The 17,558-nt window shown below is 43.6% G+C and overlaps 1 protein-coding gene across 1 annotated transcript in view; it reads right to left on the reverse strand.

Annotated features, from left to right (window-relative positions):
• gna13b (guanine nucleotide binding protein (G protein), alpha 13b) overlaps positions 1-17,558 on the reverse strand; it is a gene marked incomplete at its 3' end in the record, with an annotated part of 107,436 nt that overhangs the window by 41,831 nt on the left and 48,047 nt on the right. The window contains exon 2 of the mRNA XM_084329514.1: positions 14,818-15,047. Within this exon, the coding sequence (XP_084185640.1) occupies positions 14,818-15,047 (230 nt within the window). The remainder of the gene's footprint in view (positions 1-14,817; positions 15,048-17,558) is intronic.

The raw sequence follows: 17,558 nt of genomic DNA on the forward strand, positions 1-17,558 counted from the left end.
AAAGGTGCTATGTCATTTATCCAACCAGGTGCATCCCATGTTGGGAAATGGGAAGTAAGGAGGGGATACATGCCTGAACATGTACACATTAATTTTGGAACGGCCAACATTTTCATTTTATTATTATAAATTTGTTCAAAGATTTTTTGCGGGTAAAATAAATACCGTTATTCTGCACCTTTCTAAAAGCTCTGAGGATGTATTATTTAAAAAAGGTTCAAATTAGTGACCTCCTTCCTGCGTCACTATTGGGGCCACTCTCCCTCTCTAGACCAGGGGTTCCCAAACTTTTCAGGCCGCGACCCCCAAATAATGGTGTCAGAGAGCCACGACCCCCACTATTATAGGAGGTAAAAAAAAATTATTTTAAAAAGGCCGGGGCCGGACTGGGGAAATTATTCAGGCCAGGAAAAATAGTGCAAAATATAGCCCCAGTCAGGCCACTTTTTAAGCGGTCTGGGGGTCCGCCACCAGGACATTTTTTGTTACAAAGACTTCATTTCCTGCATTCTGGTGCAGGATTTTTTTTTATTTGTACCCTTTAAATGCCAGTGTTTGTGATGGCATCACAAATTGTTATCATATGTATGATTAGCAACAACACTGATTTTTGATCTTTTATTCAACTTCAGCCCTGATCATAACACCACATATTAATTTTATAATTCGAACCCTTTAAATGCCAGTGTGTGTGATGGCATATATTTGCAATATCAAATGCAAAGTAGATTTTTCTGGGGGGGATTATTACAGGCTAGCATGTGTCAATGAATAGCAACAACAGTTTTTTGTAAGGGCCCCGCCTCCACCAATCACATGCGGCTCCCTTTGTGTGTGTGTGTGTGTGTGAGAGCAAGAGAGAGATAGTTCTCCAACTTGTGTGAGTTGCAGTGATCTCCTGGTTGTTCCCCACAGACCCCACCTAGGTTATCTAACTACTGCGCTGCTGCAACTAGAAACACTGGCCTGGCCTGCTTCTAAGTTCAGTGGCCTGACTGCATATTTTTTTAATAATAATAAAAATAAAAATAAATCATCTCACAACCCCCCCACTTTGGGAACCCCTGCTCTAGACCAACTGTTCTCCACTAGCTTTTAAGAAAAAAAACATTCCCATCCCGCTTTTCACATGTCAACATTTAAAACCTCTGAACTGTAAAAACCCCTTTAATCTTGTGGCGAATTACCCTTATAAAAGAGATGTGGGTTTTACTGGAAAAGCTGTTGCGTTTGGGTTCAAATCCCCAACCTTTCCCTTTCAAATTCCAGTTTAACTTTAATAAAGACATTTTTAATTTTAATTTTTTATTATTATGTTTTTGGTAGATTTTTTATTTGTTTGTACTACCGGGCAGTCCGGTAGAGAGAGAGAGAAAGAACGGGAGACAGAGCGGGGGGAAGACATTCGGCAAAGGACGCCGGGTCCGGGAATCGAACCCGGGTCTGCCGCTTCGCGACGCAGCGTGTTACATGGGTCGCCACTTGGGTGCCCCCAGTTTAACTTTTTATTGCTTTGGTCTTTTTTTTATTTTAAATTAGTTTTTCTTGCTGCCAACTATTCCTTTGAAGTTTAAACGATCGTTGTTGTTGTTATTGTAGTGGTGAAGCTCCATTGGGCTGTGTAGTATACTGTATTGTAGTCGGGTTATGATCCTTTGATCTTTTTCCTCTGATCCCCGTTCTAAATCATCATCCGGATCATTCTAGCCATCCCTGGCTCGTTTGTATACGTTGGAATTGCAATGCCGATCGAATATCACCAGGTTCCTTTGAACTGGAATGGCTTGGCTCCACAGTTTCCTTTTTTTGGTAAGGGCTCCTCCTCCTGCTTGAACAGAGATTCACATCGATCGCCTCGAAATTCCGTTGCCGACGCGTATTTTCCCATCGAAACATGTATACACTGGTAATTGCGATGGCGATGCGATCACTTGGAATTATTCTTTTTGGAATACCTTCTGGCTAGGGTAAGATATATTCTATGTCTATTTTGCGGAACCTGAAACATGTTTTTCTAACGATCACAGTTGTGTTTTACCGGACGTAAAACACTCGACAAACACGATCACGGTTTTGAGTTAAAACGACCGCCCACCCCCCTTGATGATTTTGTGAAGGTACATGTGTACATGGTATATACCTTTGATTTGGGAGTATTTGGGGTTTCAGGGGATCAACAAGAACAGTTTGGGCTTATTGCACATACCGCGTTTTATCTCGCGATCTATGGAAAAAGACTGGATTATCTTGGAAATGCGATGTTTAGCGTGTAATAAACTACAAACTACAGTGTGTAGAAAGTGAAGCAAACTCTTTTTCCCATGTTGGACTACAAGTAGTGTCCGTCAAATGAGCCACACCATTGTCTCCACAGCTATAATACAGAACACACACAGCTCTGCAAACATCGTGAAACACCACGAAAATGACCATTTTAAGCTGGCCTTGAAGCGGCATAGATGGGGACAGTTAATGGCGCTGAATGTGTAAAAGGGGCAGTTCACCCAAAATATAATTTTTTTTATAAAAACACATCTCCCCCTTACCTGGAGTGCCATCTATCAATCCAGATCGTTTTGTTTAGTTCTGGAGATATCTGGTGTAGAAATATCTACCGATATAACAGAGCTGAATGTTACTCGGCTTGGGAAGCTCAAAGCACCGAAAAGAAATAATATATTTGAAAAATTCAAAAGCAGTGTCTCTTTCCAGAAATCTCAGACAATAGACGTTGTTGTGAGCAGTTTCATGTAGGAACTATTTTCTCCCAAACTGCACCCCCCCCCCCCCCCCCCCATAATAATGAATGGGCTTGTGGGCTGTTGGAAGTGAGAGAAGGCTCTTAGCAGAAGTGGGAGCGTGACATATGATGGCGGTCAGCCCTGCTGTTAGCTGATGTCACCTGACTGAGTGACACATCATGTGACTTTAGGTCCACTAGCACTGACCTGAGCAAAAATAATTAGAAAATAAACAATGTAAAACATTTTAATTTTTTAATACAAGACAGGCTATTATGCTTAGAGGCCGCCTTACAGAAGGCCTTACAGGTGCTTCACTAGAAATAACAGTGTTCAGTTTAAAGACAATCCCAGCAACTTGTTATACTATAACCACCGCATCACTATGGTTACACACCTCTGGCTCAGATCAACTGACATTAATAACACTAACTTCTGTTTAGAAGTGTGTGTGTGTGTGTATGTGCACTGCACTTCAGGGGTTGATATCTTGGTAATGAAAGCAGATGGAGGGGGAAGTAACGGTGGCTTAGAGCTGTCTGGCCTGACTAATGTGTAGCTTACAGAGAGAGAGAGAGCGAGCAAGAGAGCGAGCGAGACACACACACACCTCTCTGCTGTAAACAGAGGCTTGGCAAGTCCATTTCCCTTCGGGACAGTAATCGATCATTTCCCAGTGAACAAGACACTGTTAGACCACAATCTAAGCGTGCGAGAGAGAGAGAGCGAGAGAGAGAGAGAGCGAGAGAGAGCGAGAGAGAGCGAGAGAGACAATGAGAGAGAAGCGGTCCTTCATTAGCTCATCTCTCGCTCAGCAGCTGCGGTTCTCTTTGTCTGTTGTGTGTCTGGCTGTCTGTGGGTGTGTACTCATCTGCCTGCCACTGTGTGTGTAGGCTCACCCTCAAGATCCCTGGCCAGATTTGAGGGCCGTCAGCAAGGTCGACTGCAATTCACATCTTATCAACATACAAGTTTATGATCTGTACTATACGACTAGGGGAATTGTGTGATGATCTTGTCATCTCATTGGGTTTCTATGGAGGGGGGGGGCAGAGTTCAATCGCAGGCAAAGCCATCAGGGACTTTCGTGTGAAATATGGCCGCCAGACAATGATGTCTCTCTTGTGTTTCACAAATGTGTTTACAGACTGAATGCGTTAGTAAGCTGTGCACATCCTGTACAAATGTGTTAACATGCATGCATGGAAAAAAACAGACAGGAAATTATAGGAACGTCATTTCTGCTTGTATTGTAAGCTCCTTATTTTACTACTTGGTGTTTCTACTCTGCTGTATGTTTTCAGGCGTTTCTACTGTGCTGTATGTTTTCAGGTGTTTCTACTGTGCTGTATGTTTTCAGGTGTTTCTACTGCGCTGTATGTTTTCAGGTGTTTCTACTGTGCTGTATGTTTTCAGGTGTTTCTACTGCGCTGTATGTTTTCAGGTGTTTCTACTGTGCTGTATGTTTTCAGGTGTTTCTACTGTGGTGTATGCTTTCAGGTGTTTCTACTGTGCTGTATGTTTTCAGGTGTTTCTACTGCGTTGTGTGTTTTCAGGTGTTTCTACCGTGTTGTGTGTTTTCAGGTTTTTCTACTGTGTTGTATGTGTGGAACCTCTGCTGCCATTTCTGGCCAAAGTCTTCCTTGGAAAATAGATTTTAAGAGTCAATGGGACTTCCCGGAAAAATAAATGCAAACATTTTTATTTTTTTTAATTTATGAAAATGCCTTTGCCGATGGGACGCAGTGACGCACACACACACACGCATTTTAATACTTTATTTGGTTCCACAAATTATATTACATAAACAGGGAATCAAATGTATCGGGGCCAAGCAGCACTGAACACTTAAGGGTACACATAGCACCTCCTTCTCCACGTGGCTAAGCTGCCAATAATAGCTGAGACAGAGCAATATTTGGCAATTTGTTTGGCTTTTCTTTTAGACATTGCAGCAATTCTCAGACCGGTCATGGTGCATTTGTATACATGGCCAAGACTTCCGAACACAAGTACACTATATCTACACCTATACCCAAGGTCAGCCATCACACTGAGCAGTGGTTGGTATTTGATATACTTGTCCCGGAAGGCCTGGTCCATGTACAGATCAAAGGTACAGCCTACTTCTATGACCAGCACCTCCCTGTGGCTGGTGTCAACAAAAACAACGTCCGGTGTATTTGGTATGTTAGCAAAGACATCGTTGGTAAGGCCAAACCACTCTGGTTTCACTCTGGCATGTTTGTACATTGCTGCACTAGATGGTGATATGTTCCGTACCACATCAGACACAATGTCCACAATACGGTCATGACGAGCGATGTACAGGTGTATGCATTACATCCGTTTGTTATGTGTGCAATGGATTCTAGGTGTTGTGAATCCTGATGGTTTAAACAGAATGGACTATGAGTTTGAGGATACCAAGTGGACAGATTGTATTGAGTGGGTAATACCGGCAGTCTTGCTTTGATGGTAAATTTTAAAAACATCCTCACCAACAGCGGCGTTCTTATACACTGAGTGTGAGACTGAGTGGTCAGCAAACTCCAAACAAGCTAGCTTTCCCTGTAGTCCACACCAGTGCTGCCTGGTCTCAGACTGCTTCATGCTAAGCAGAACCCTCCTTGCAGAGTCTCTGTGCAGTTCGACAGTCTCTTCCTGCAGTGTTGTGATGTTGGCCTTCACAACCACACAGGGGTCTGTGATAAGTTCATCAGAGACAGGGACTTCAGTCTGTGTGTTGGTGAGTCTTGTCCATTTCAGCTGAACTCCAGTCTGGTTGCAGAGGTCATTGAGATCTGGCCAGTCAGACCAGACCCCGAGCCCTTGGCCCGAGAGTCCAGTTTCCCAGAGTCTTTCTTCCTGAAGCCGAGGAAGTTATTCTGGTCTGCGGTGGCCAGGGGGATCTTCCTTATGCGTAGATCCAGCAGGAGAGAGGCCCTGGCCATTTCTCTGACGGTGACATCATCATTGTTAAGCATGTGGAGCAGGTGGGCTAGCCTGGTGGCTATGTAGGTCCACTCGACATTGGGGACTCCCAGCCCTCCCTCTCCACATGGGAGAAAGATCATGCCCCGTGTGGAGTGTGTGTTGAGGCCTACCCACTTTCTGACCAGCTGAACAGTTTTGTTTGTCATTTCTCTCAGTGCCTTGAGAGGGATGTGTACATTGGCAAAAAGGTGTTGGATTTTAGCCAGAGCCACCTCTCTCACAACCTGGAACTTCATGATGACGGGGAGGGGGGACAGGTCAATCAGGTGTAGACGATGTTGAAACTCTGTAGTGAGCTCCTCGACCTGCTCCCCCCACTCTCCAGCGATGTTAAACCTGTGGCCAAGGTATGGGTAGGTCTCATTACGGGAATACACCTTGATGGGTTGGCCCATTACAAGAAAGGAGGGGGGCTTGTCGTTCTTGGCCTTATACCAGCGGTTGCCTCCACTGCGGCGCTCATGGAGTACGGCGCACTTGGCTTGCTTCACCTCCAGCCCTGACCACTGGAGGAACTCATCAGTGCGTGCCAGCATGTTAATGATGACATCTTCCTGTCGTGATAACACCTGCACGTCGTCCGCGTATCCCTGAACAGGATTTGGGGATCGCACATGCAGAGGAGCGCACTGGTAAATCCACTTCATCCACTGGTTGAGTGCTAGGATGAAGTTCACGGCACTCCAGGGACAGCCAGTTTTTATTCCCACCTTCAGTGCAATCGGCTCTGTGAGCTGCTGCCCACAGATGACTTGGATAAATGAACCTTATACACTGGATACAATATTCACAAAAGGCTGAGGCAGGTGTATTTCCTCTAATGTTTTTAACATCACCTCATGGGAGAGTGTACCAAATGCGTCTCTAAAGTCCAAAAACACTGTGTAGAATTTGGATGATTCATGTTTGAAATCGTCTATTCCGGTTTTTAAGCAAAACACATGTTCGTTCATTCCCTGTCTGTTGATATAAGCTTTCTGATGGGGGGAGAGAATCCCTGTGTCCACCAGCCAGGCTAAGATGCGGGTGAGTAGGGACTTCATAAAAACTTTATATATAGTGGGCAATAGTGAAATGTCACACCAAGTGGAAGGATCATCTGGGATATTTTCCTTTTTTGGTATTCTATGGATGAGGGCCCCTTTCCATGAATCAGGCACCTTCTCATTGATCAGGCAGGCATTGAAGATATGTGCGAGTGTCTATGTTGACGTTGGCCTGGTAGCTCTCAATGTCTCATAGATGACCCCATCAGATCCGCTAGCCTCGTTATTGGGAAAAGAAGTCAGAACTGCATCCACCTCTTCTGTTGTAAAATCATGGGTATCTGGGAAATAGCCTGGCTCTATTTTGTCAATGAAATTGTACCAAGGGGGCGTGGCCAGGGGAGTGCCAGCGCTTGGTGCAGTTTGACATTTGGCTTTATAGTAGTTATACACATTGGTTGTATCACTAACAGTGGGGGGGGGGGGGTTCGGGAAAACAGCTATTATTCAAAATGATATTGATTGCCTTTGATTTTCGGTGTTGCCAGGTGTTATACAGCACGGCACAGGACAAGAAGGCCCTACAGAGAGTGGTGCGCTCAGCCGAGCGTACCACGGGTATTGCACTACCACCCCTGCAGGTTCTATACAACAAGAGGTGCAAATCCAGAGCCTGCAGAATAATGAAAGACCCACACCACCCCAACAACAGCCTGTTCATGCTGCTGAGGTCAGGCAGACGCCTGCGAACACCAGCTACTAGGACAGAGAGACTTCGGCTCAGCTTCTTCCCCCAGGCCATCAGAGCCCTGAACACTGAACTCTCCACACACAAGCACACATGAGCACACACCCAACACACACACTGTACACGCTCACACACTAGCAGCCACTTTAACATGAGCAAGCACACACTCATGCTGCACACACCCACACTTATGGCCACGAAGGAAAGGTCACTTTAAAAATAGTATAGTACAGTGGTTCTCAAACTGTGGTACGCGTACCACTAGTGGTACTTGGTGGTACTGCTGGTGGTACTTGAAAACATTTACAAAAAAGCACACACAAAAGAAAAATTTACAATTTTTTTTAATAATTTTTTTAAACATAACATCAAATTAGACACAGGCATTAACCGTAAACATCCAGTAAAAAATTTTATTTGCAGTCAGGCCACTGAACTTAGAAGCAGGCCAGGCCAGTGTTTCTGGTTGCGGTGGCGCGATAGTTAGATAACCTAAGTGGGGAACAACCAGGAGATCACTGTGACAGAGAGTAATGCAGTCTAAACAGTCATAAATCTTTAATTCAACTTCAGCCCTGATCATAACCATTTATTTTTAGATTTTTTGTAATGTCAGATAAAAAATCTGACATTACAAAAAATCCATAAAAATCTGTGTTGCTGCTAATCATTGACACATGCCTAGCCTGTAACAATCCCCCCCAGAAAAATGTACTTTGCATTTGATATATTGAAAATATTTTACTGTGTGTTTTTTTTAACAATAATTTGTGATGCCATCACAAACCCTGGCATTTAAAGGGTAAAATTTCAAAAATTCCTGCACCAGAATGCAGGAAATTAAGTTTTTGTAACAAAATAAGTGTGTGTGTGTGTGTGTGTGTGTGTGTGTGTGTGTGTGTGTGTGTGTGTGTGTGTGTGTGTGAGTGAGAGAGAGAATGATGGACAATCGCTTGCTGTGTGAGAGAGAGAGAGAGAGAGAGACAGACAGACAGACAGACAGACAGACAGACAGACAGAGAGAGAGATAGAGAGAGAATTAAGTACATTTGCTGAAATACAGTTCTTAATTTTCTCACTTGCTATGTGAGAATGTTAGTTATTATGTTCTCAATGCCCCTTGCATTGTATGAGTTGTGTGGAAGCGTTTGCTAGTTCTAGTGCTATCCCTTTGTACATTGTGGCTGTGTCTGACAAAAGTTAACAATACATAATGGTATTAGGAATACATTTGCCTCCTGCGTGAACTGCGCATAGCTGAATAGACTATTTTAACGCCGGTCATATGGTGGTACTTGGAGAGCCAGCTACGTTCTCAGGTGGTACTTGGTGTAAAAAGTTTGAGAACCACTGGTATAGTATAACCGGAGATTGTATAAATTAGCATGTACAGAAAGACACTACCAAAGGACCTAGCATGTCCTCCATGCTCTGTAAATAACTTACGGTATGTACATATACCGATATGCCCTAATATGTTACTTGTTTATTGCACAATGTTGATTCTATTATATGTTATTTGCACATCGTTGCGGGCAAGACCACCCGCATTTCATTGTATACTTGTATGCCATGACAAATAAAACTCTTGACTTGACTATGCCAGCTTGGTCCTGGAAACTTTTCTTTTCTGCCTATGTGTCTCTGTCCCAGAGGCGCGCAACGCTGGTTGTATTGTCTCACGGATGAAGCAGAGCTGCGTTTCTATCCAATGTGTGAGAGAATCAGGTGTTGGGTCTACTGGGAAATCGGCAGAGAGAGGGAATTTCTTCAGGATTCTAGCGACATATTTTAGAAGCTGGAATCCGTACGGACGCGCGTTTCCTTGCGTTGCGGAGAATATTCCATTCTTAAAAAAAACGCTGATCAGGATTGACACCAGTCTGCCCCATTTCTCTGCGCCTCCGGGAGTAACAGCAAAGTTCGATCTTACCTGGAGCAGTTTTGTGTCCAGTGTCCCCCTGTACGCTCTTTCATGTCTCTGGAAAGTAATCCACTCGCAATCTGTCATTGGTCGCACGTATTGCTCGAAGTCTACACAAACATCTCCAGCCGGTGTTGGGCTCGGGTCACAGACGTTCAGATGTTGTTTGTAGACTCGCCCGCTGTTCAGGGCTTGTTGTTTAAAGGCCAATCTTAGTGTGGTAACGAGGCACATGCTTATCAAAAGCGTCCAGTGCATCTCATGTCCCAACTGCAATAACGGTGGCAGTTACAACGGGTGTATGTGAGCTTAGATGTTAAAAATCACAAGCGCATTCGTCTCACCACTGACACTTGGCAGCCATTACACACACACTGTGCTACTGTGCTGTATGTTTTCAGGCGTTTCTACTAGGGCTGACCCCTATTAGTCGATTAATCGGTCGAAAGGAGCCGTAGTCGACTGGCCAACCTCTTAGTCGAATATATATATATATATATATATATATATATATATATATATATATATAAATCTTCATTCTTTCCTAGAAGCCTGGCTAACGCTAATGGCACGCTAGCTGCCTACGAAAACAGGCACAGAGGCACTGAAAGAGGATTTCACCCATCTAATGAACACACTAGACTAGACAAATATCAAGATGTATCCATCAGTGGACCAAATGCATGCTTTTGCAGAGGACAAGAAGCCTTCAGTCGACTCCTTCAGACATTAAGCACCCCCCACAGCCCAAATGGAATGATAAAAAAATTAAAATTACAAAAAGAAAATTACAATTATTTTTTAAATATTATTATTATTATTATTTTTTGTCGACCAATAGTCGACTAACTGCAAATTCTGGCCAATCATAGTCGACCATCCAAATCCTTAGTCGGGGACAGCCCTAGTTTCTACTGTGCTGTATGTTTTCAGGTGTTTCTACTGTGTTGTATGCTTTCAGGTGTTTCTACTGCATTGTGTGTTTTCAGGTGTTTCTACTGTGTTGTATGTTTTCAGGTGTTTCTACTGTGCTGTATGTGTTGTGTGTTTTCAGGTGTTTCTACCGTGTTGTGTGTTTTCAGGTGTTTCTACTGTGTTGTATGTGTCCACTGTGGAACCTCTGCTGCCATTTCTGGCCAAAGTCTTCCTTGGAAAATTGATTTTAAGAGTCAATGGGACTTCCCGGAAAAATAAATGCAATTTTCTTTCTTAATTTATAAAAATGCCTTTGCCGATGGGACACGGACACACACACACTAAACTCCCAACAGCCCCCCTGCCCCCTTCCACACACACAAGAAATGTTGGCATTAACATTCAACCCTTCCTTTCCCCAAGTAGGAGAGTTCCCTGGACTTAACACTTTCAGTGCCAGCAGGGGGCGCACGATTTAGTGCTTGAATGCCCACCATCCACTTCAATGTTTTAAATTATGGCTATGTGTCTAATCTGCCCGTCGCTTATCAATGACTAGTTTTCCAGTCAACATTGTCGAAGCGTATTGTTTTTTTATCGGTTCATTTTCGTTTTATAGCATTTTGAAAGGCCCTCGTTTTCAAGGAAAATAAAAAGATTCCATGATAAAAGACGTTTACTGGAATATTCTAGAATACACAAAAACGTTGTAATTTTTCGGCCTTTTTTTTTTAATCCACTTTTTCTCCCATTTTTCTATATTTTTCTCCCATCCCAATTTCGTATCATCCAATTCAACCCTCCCCTGTCACGAACGCTGTTTCTTGCCTCCCACAAGCCGGCTGCAATGTGGACTAAGTCATACATAGCACAAGTCCCCTCCGGTACTTGAGGTAACAGCAGTCGCATCTTTTCACCTGCGCAGCTCGATCTCTCAGTGTCGAGGAGTAACGCGTGGGAGGCTCACGCTGCCCCCGACACTTCCTGATTCTACTGCGCAGGCGCACCAACCGACTTGTAGGAGTCGCTTGTTCACAACGTTCGATCCCCACCCTTCAGTTTTCCCTCCCCGTAATACGGCCAATGTGTATTACTGCGGACGACCAGCTAAACTGAAAACAATGTGGAGAGCTGGATTCGAACACGCGAATCCTAGCGTCTCCACACTGGTGGCGAGTGCCTTGCCCACTACACCACCTAGCCGCCCTCATTTTTCGGCCTATTTATGAATAATTTTCAAATAAACGCTAGATTATCGATAGTATATGTGTACGTATGCACGCTGGGGCCGCGAGCTGAAAATCGATTTATCTGATTTCCTCAACAGCGATCGCGCACACACACACACACCCACACACACGTTGATATCTCAGCGAATACAACTCTGATTATCCCAAGACTGGTAAAATAGATTCCTTACCTCAGATCAGATGTTCTCCAAAAAGATCATTCATCACGATCGCCATTCCAAAAATCAATCACTACTGTCTACTATCAATTGGCTACTGTGAATATATATTCCAGGCTGATTCCCATCCTGCGATCACTTCCATGTTCATCAGACGGCTTGCCAGCTCAGGGAGCCAGCTGGCTCCGCCGCTACATATCGACTGATCCCAGGTCAGTCTAAGCGACTGACGTGCAGTTACTCAGGGATAGACGATAGGGGGCTGCTTTTTTCCCCATTCTGAGCTGCTGGTGGGGCTGGTGTACCAACGGGAGACTCGGTTGATGAAATATGAATTCAGATTGCTAATAGAAAAATAAAACGATAATTGTCATCGTGGGCATTCAGGCATTGGGCTGATAAAACGTCATATGATATGATGGGCACTGAAAGTGTTAAGAGGGAGGAATATGGCTACAGTCTTTGCCGGATTCACCACACCCGCTTATCCTATTGCTGGTTTTTATTCCTGGTTTCCGGCAGAACTACTGGAGACTTCTGTGGGTGTGCTTTGCTTAGCTAACTCCTTCCCTCGTGTGTCTCCTCTTCGTCCATTCATCTGTGGATTTGGTCTTAGTTGACCAAGACTTTGTTAGTAGATTATTCCATCTTTATGCTTTTCTTTCTTTACCATCATGCTGAATAGGGGTGGGACGATACATCGATCCAGATCGATATATCGATCTATTATCAATAATCAAATAGGATCGATGCCACGTAAAAAGATCGATTCATATTGCGATACTCTTATTTTGAAAATCCGGCGACGGCGACGTCATCGCCCCGCGCCCAGTGTTGTGAAACTCAAACTCTGTTTAATATCAACAGCTGCCAGTAGCGTCTAGAGCGTCACTACTAGAGCAAGACTAGTGTGCCTATTCTGTGACCCAAAACATGTCCCTGCTGTTTTATTCCACAATGGGTCCAATGCATCTAACCTGCTTTGCAATCCTCATCACTCCATTATGCCCACGTCGCGTTAAAGATCGAAGATAACGTTACTTTAGCGTGAGCTAACAAGCTAACCCAGAGCCATAGGCAGAGAGAAGTGGGGACTGGGAGGGTGCATTCTCGGGGATAGCCCCACTAACAGGATCTGGCCGGTACTGTACCTTGGGACTCCCAATATGCTTTTCCAGCCAAAATACAGCTCTGTGACAGTGAATAGGATATTAATATCGAGAAAAAAAAGAAATGAACCAAAAACAGTGAACAGGAGGTCTATTTGTATTAAAAACAATAGATTGTTTTTCATTTAAATGTCTGGAAGAGCTCAAAAATAAAAATGTCATGATATTTCCATTGCCTTTTTTGTTTGTTGATTTAAATGTTACTGATTGTATTAAATGGGCACATAATATCGTCTCATATCGATCGCAGGCACCTGAATCGAATCGTATCGTGGCAGACTGTGTGATATCGGATAATATCGTATCGTTGTCCAAAGAATCGATATCGTATCGTATCGTGATTAAACTGGTGATTCCCACCCCTAATGCTGAACAAGTTGTATCCTGAAGTATTATGAGCAAATCTGTGGTAAGCAGCACTAGATTTAAAGAGGTCCTTCTGCTTTTGCATGTGGGATACTCACATTTAATTTGACGATGGAATCAACTCATATCAGTCGACAAATCCTATGACTACTATGAGAATTAAAAAAAAAAAAGTCAATCAAGGACAGAGCTACTGTAAAGACACTGACTTCTTCAGTCGAGGACAGAGCTACTGTAAAGACACTGACTTCTTCAGTCGAGGACAGAGCTACTGTAAAGACACTGACTTCAGTCGAGGACAGAGCTACTGTAAAGACAGACTTCTTCAGTCGAGGACAGAGCTACTGTAAAGACAGACACTGACTTCTTCAGTCGAGGACAGAGCTACTGTAAAGACACCGACTTCTTCAGTCGAGGACAGAACTACTGTAAAGACACTGACTTCTTCAGTCGAGGACAGAGCTACTGTAAAGACACTAACTTCTTCAGTCGAGGACAGAGCTACTGTAAAGACACTGACTTCTTCAGTCGAGGACAGAGCTACTGTAAAGACACTGACTTCTTCAGTCGAGGACAGAACTACTGTAAAGACACTGACTTCTTCAGTCGAGGACAGAGCTACTGTAAAGACACTGACTTCTTCAGTCGAGGACAGAGCTACTGTAAAGACACTGACTTCTTCAGTCGAGGACAGAGCTACTGTAAAGTAGGGGTGTGGACATTTCTCGATTCTAAGATGCATCGCGATGCGGACGATTCAGCATCAATGCAGTGACAGAACATAATTGATTATAATAAAAAGTACTCTCTTGCTAGCTTTTATGTTCTTTTACAATGTAGCGCTTTGGGATTTGCTCCACAACTATAAAGCGCCCTACAGATCAAATATATTATTATTGTATTATTAAAGCTAGTGCTCTGGTCATGCATCCACTCAACTCATAGAAAATACAGCATCAGCCTATTCTAAAAGTATTGATACTAATAATGATACTAATAAAAAGAGTATTGAACCGTTTTTAACAGCTGGGTATCGAGATACCTTTCTCTACTAGTATCTGTATCATGCAACACTAGTAAAGACATTTATTTTGACATTCTGATTTAAGAACTTTCTAAATAAAAGTTAATTTATCTGACTGCTTGTATTAATTGATGAAAACGTAGCCATGTGCAGTAATATAGATTATAAAATTGAGGATGTAATATATTATTGAGCTGCATCGAGATGCATCGTATAATCGAATCGTGGACAGCTGAATCGTAAGGCCAGTGAAGATTCACAGCTCTACTGTAAAGACACAGAACAAGAGGTTTCTGGTGTTTTTCATAAAATTGATGGACCTTGGAGGCTACAAAAGCAACTTTGTGAACACTGAACAGAATCAGAAAAATCCCACACTGGCAGCGAACAGGCAGAGATACAGGGTACCAGCCATATACACACACACACACACACACATCAACTCACCACACCAGCCGGAACTCTGACTGACACCCAACAGGCAGACACACAGGGTACCAGCCATACACACACACACACACACACACACATCAACTCACAAGCTGGAACTCTCGGCGGCGGTCGTAGGCGTTCTGGATGCCCGCGTCGGCCCACAGGGCGCGGATGGAGGGCAGGTAGTGTAGGAAGACCTTGGTCTCCACCATGCCGTGGCCGTGCGACATGGCCGTGCGTGTGTCAAACGCCATCATGGTGTCGCCGTGCCGCTGGTTCGACAGGTTGCCCCATTGGATGTTCAGTTTCTCCCGCGCGTCCACCAGCACCCGGATGCCTGGCGGAGGAGAGGGAAGGGAGGTTGAAAGGAGAGGAGAAAGGAGGAGATTGGTTGAGAGGAGAGGGGAGGCGATGGGTTGAAAGGAGAGGGGAGGAGATGGGTTTGCGAAGAGGGGAGGTTGAGTTTGAGACAGGAGAGAGGTTGAGAGAAGAGAAGAGAGGAGAGGCACAAAAGAGTAGAGTGAAAGGGAGAAGAGATGGAAAGGATTAGCGGCAAAGGAGGTAGAGATATAGAGAAATGAGAGGGAAGGAAGATCAACAAAAGGAGGAGAGATGTGGTTATGGTCAAATAAACTACAGAATTTACCCAACAGTACAAGTAATCTCCTTTGGAACAAACTGTTTCCATTATACAATATACATAATAATAATAATAATAATATACATAATAATAATAATAATAATATACATAATAATAATAATAATAATAATATACATAATAATTTTTCTTTTTAAATACGATATGATGGGGTTTGTTCAATTGTCTCGGGATACTTTACTGTATTGATTTGACAGCACAGTCAAGGTCAATAACATTTTTGAATGATGTAGTGTTGGAACCAGGGTAAAAAATAGTTAGACGCCCAGCGCCACTGGCTTGTAGATTTATTGTTTGGCGATTAGAATTTAAGGTCTGACTCTGCCCGCCACCTGGCGGCTAACAAAATACACTGCATGCATCTACCTCGGCCGGCAGGTAATGGGTCGTCAATATGATGCGGCGGTGGTGAGTTGAAACTGTGTGTGTGTGTGTGTGTCAGCGTTTCCGTTAGCCGGTAATTACCGGTATTTGACCGGCAAAATCTGTTGAAGTCCGACATATTTAATCTCTCCGGTAGAGCTGCCGCGGTATTGATGTTTTCCTTACCGCACACATTTGCGAAATATTTCCTACCGCTGCGGTTATTACCGCACACACACACAAAAAAAAAGTTTGAATGCATTTTTTTTGTAGTCTACTCTTTATAGCATATAGCCTGCCTCTAGTCTAAATGTCTATCTTTAGAGGATGACTTTGCAGCATGAATATTGTTTGGGATTCGGCAAGCACGCATTCGTTAAAAGTGAAACACGGATTCGAAGTATCCCCTCTGTGTCGCGACCCTTTCTTCTTATTATTATTATAACGTTACTACTTATGATTACAAAGGCATTCGTTTTGTGGCATTACGTTATATAGTTACACGTTCGTATTTACCGGACCATAGCAAGGCAAGCGTTACTCAATTCATATCTCAGTTCCTTTCTTTGCTCAGAGCGTGCAGAGTTGTACCCATTCTGCGGTCTGTTAATAAAGTTTTCAATCAGACAAGTGTATAGAACGAAGGGCTTTTATTATAACATTTCGTTGCAGTAAAATCATTATGCCTCGTTCCCTGAGGAGCGACGGTACGTCGGTAATCCACTCCGGTCTCCGGTGGGAGCTAACGTATATTAGCCGTGTTGTGACTGAGCTCTGATCAATGGCTGAGATTCAGGAAGTAAAAGCACTGCAAGACGATCCATCGTGTGACACGTCTCTCTTCTGACCAATCAGTGGTCTGCAATGTTTCACATGACTTTTCTGGTACCCAATAGGGTCGCTTGGAACCTCGATAGAGGAGTAGGGTATATCTGCAGAGCCGCAAGCCCAACGAGAGAAGGGTGCTTTATTATTATAAAAAAAAAAAAACAGCGGTGACGCGGTATTCAGCCTACTCTTGCGTTGGGCGTGATGTAACAGCGATACCGCGGTAATACGGTAATCGCGGCAGCTCTACTCTCCGGTCTTAATGTCCGGTGAAAATAATTCCCTCTAAGCACAATTTGATTATTTGAATTGTATTAAAATAGGCTAAAATTAAATAGCCTATGCGATGAACGAAACAATCATTACATTTGTTTCATCGTTGCTTCTAATAATGACAACGACGTTGTCAGCGAGAGCTTAGTGCTGGGTTTGCGAGTGCATGTGCAGCTGCAGAGCCGGAGCTGCAGCGGCACAGTGCAGTACTCCAATTCAGCCATTGGCAATTCAGCTGTTGGGTGGGGGGCGCTGCTGAGTTTCTTTTAATTACTATAATATTAGTGTAGCCTAATCTTCATCTGCAACTGTGGAGAAAAAACCCATTGGTTTAAACAGAATTAATAAAAAAAAATATATATATATATTTTTATTAAAAATTAAAAATTCAAATGTTGATTTAGAATTCGAATGCCAACGTAACGAACGAAGGTTCGAAGGTTCAAACATTTGGGCTCAGCCCTAGTGTGTGTGTGTCGCTAGAGAAAGCCAGGTCGCGTGTAGCTTAATCCCAGCGGAAGAGTGCAAGAGCGCTTCCGCATTTTGCCCTGATTGGCCGCGGTAACGCCCTCCAAATGCACATTTTCTTTCGCCCCGCTCAGACGCCGAAATGGAATACATGTAGTACATTGCAACACAACGCAGCATTTCCGCGTACATTGCAACGTAACACAACGCAGCTGTCAACTGTACTTTACATATTATCCAAACGAGGACCACATAATG

This window comes from Notolepis coatsorum (genome assembly GCF_963971535.1).
Source record: "Notolepis coatsorum genome assembly, chromosome: 14".
Classification (NCBI taxonomy): Eukaryota; Metazoa; Chordata; class Actinopteri; order Aulopiformes; family Paralepididae; genus Notolepis; species Notolepis coatsorum.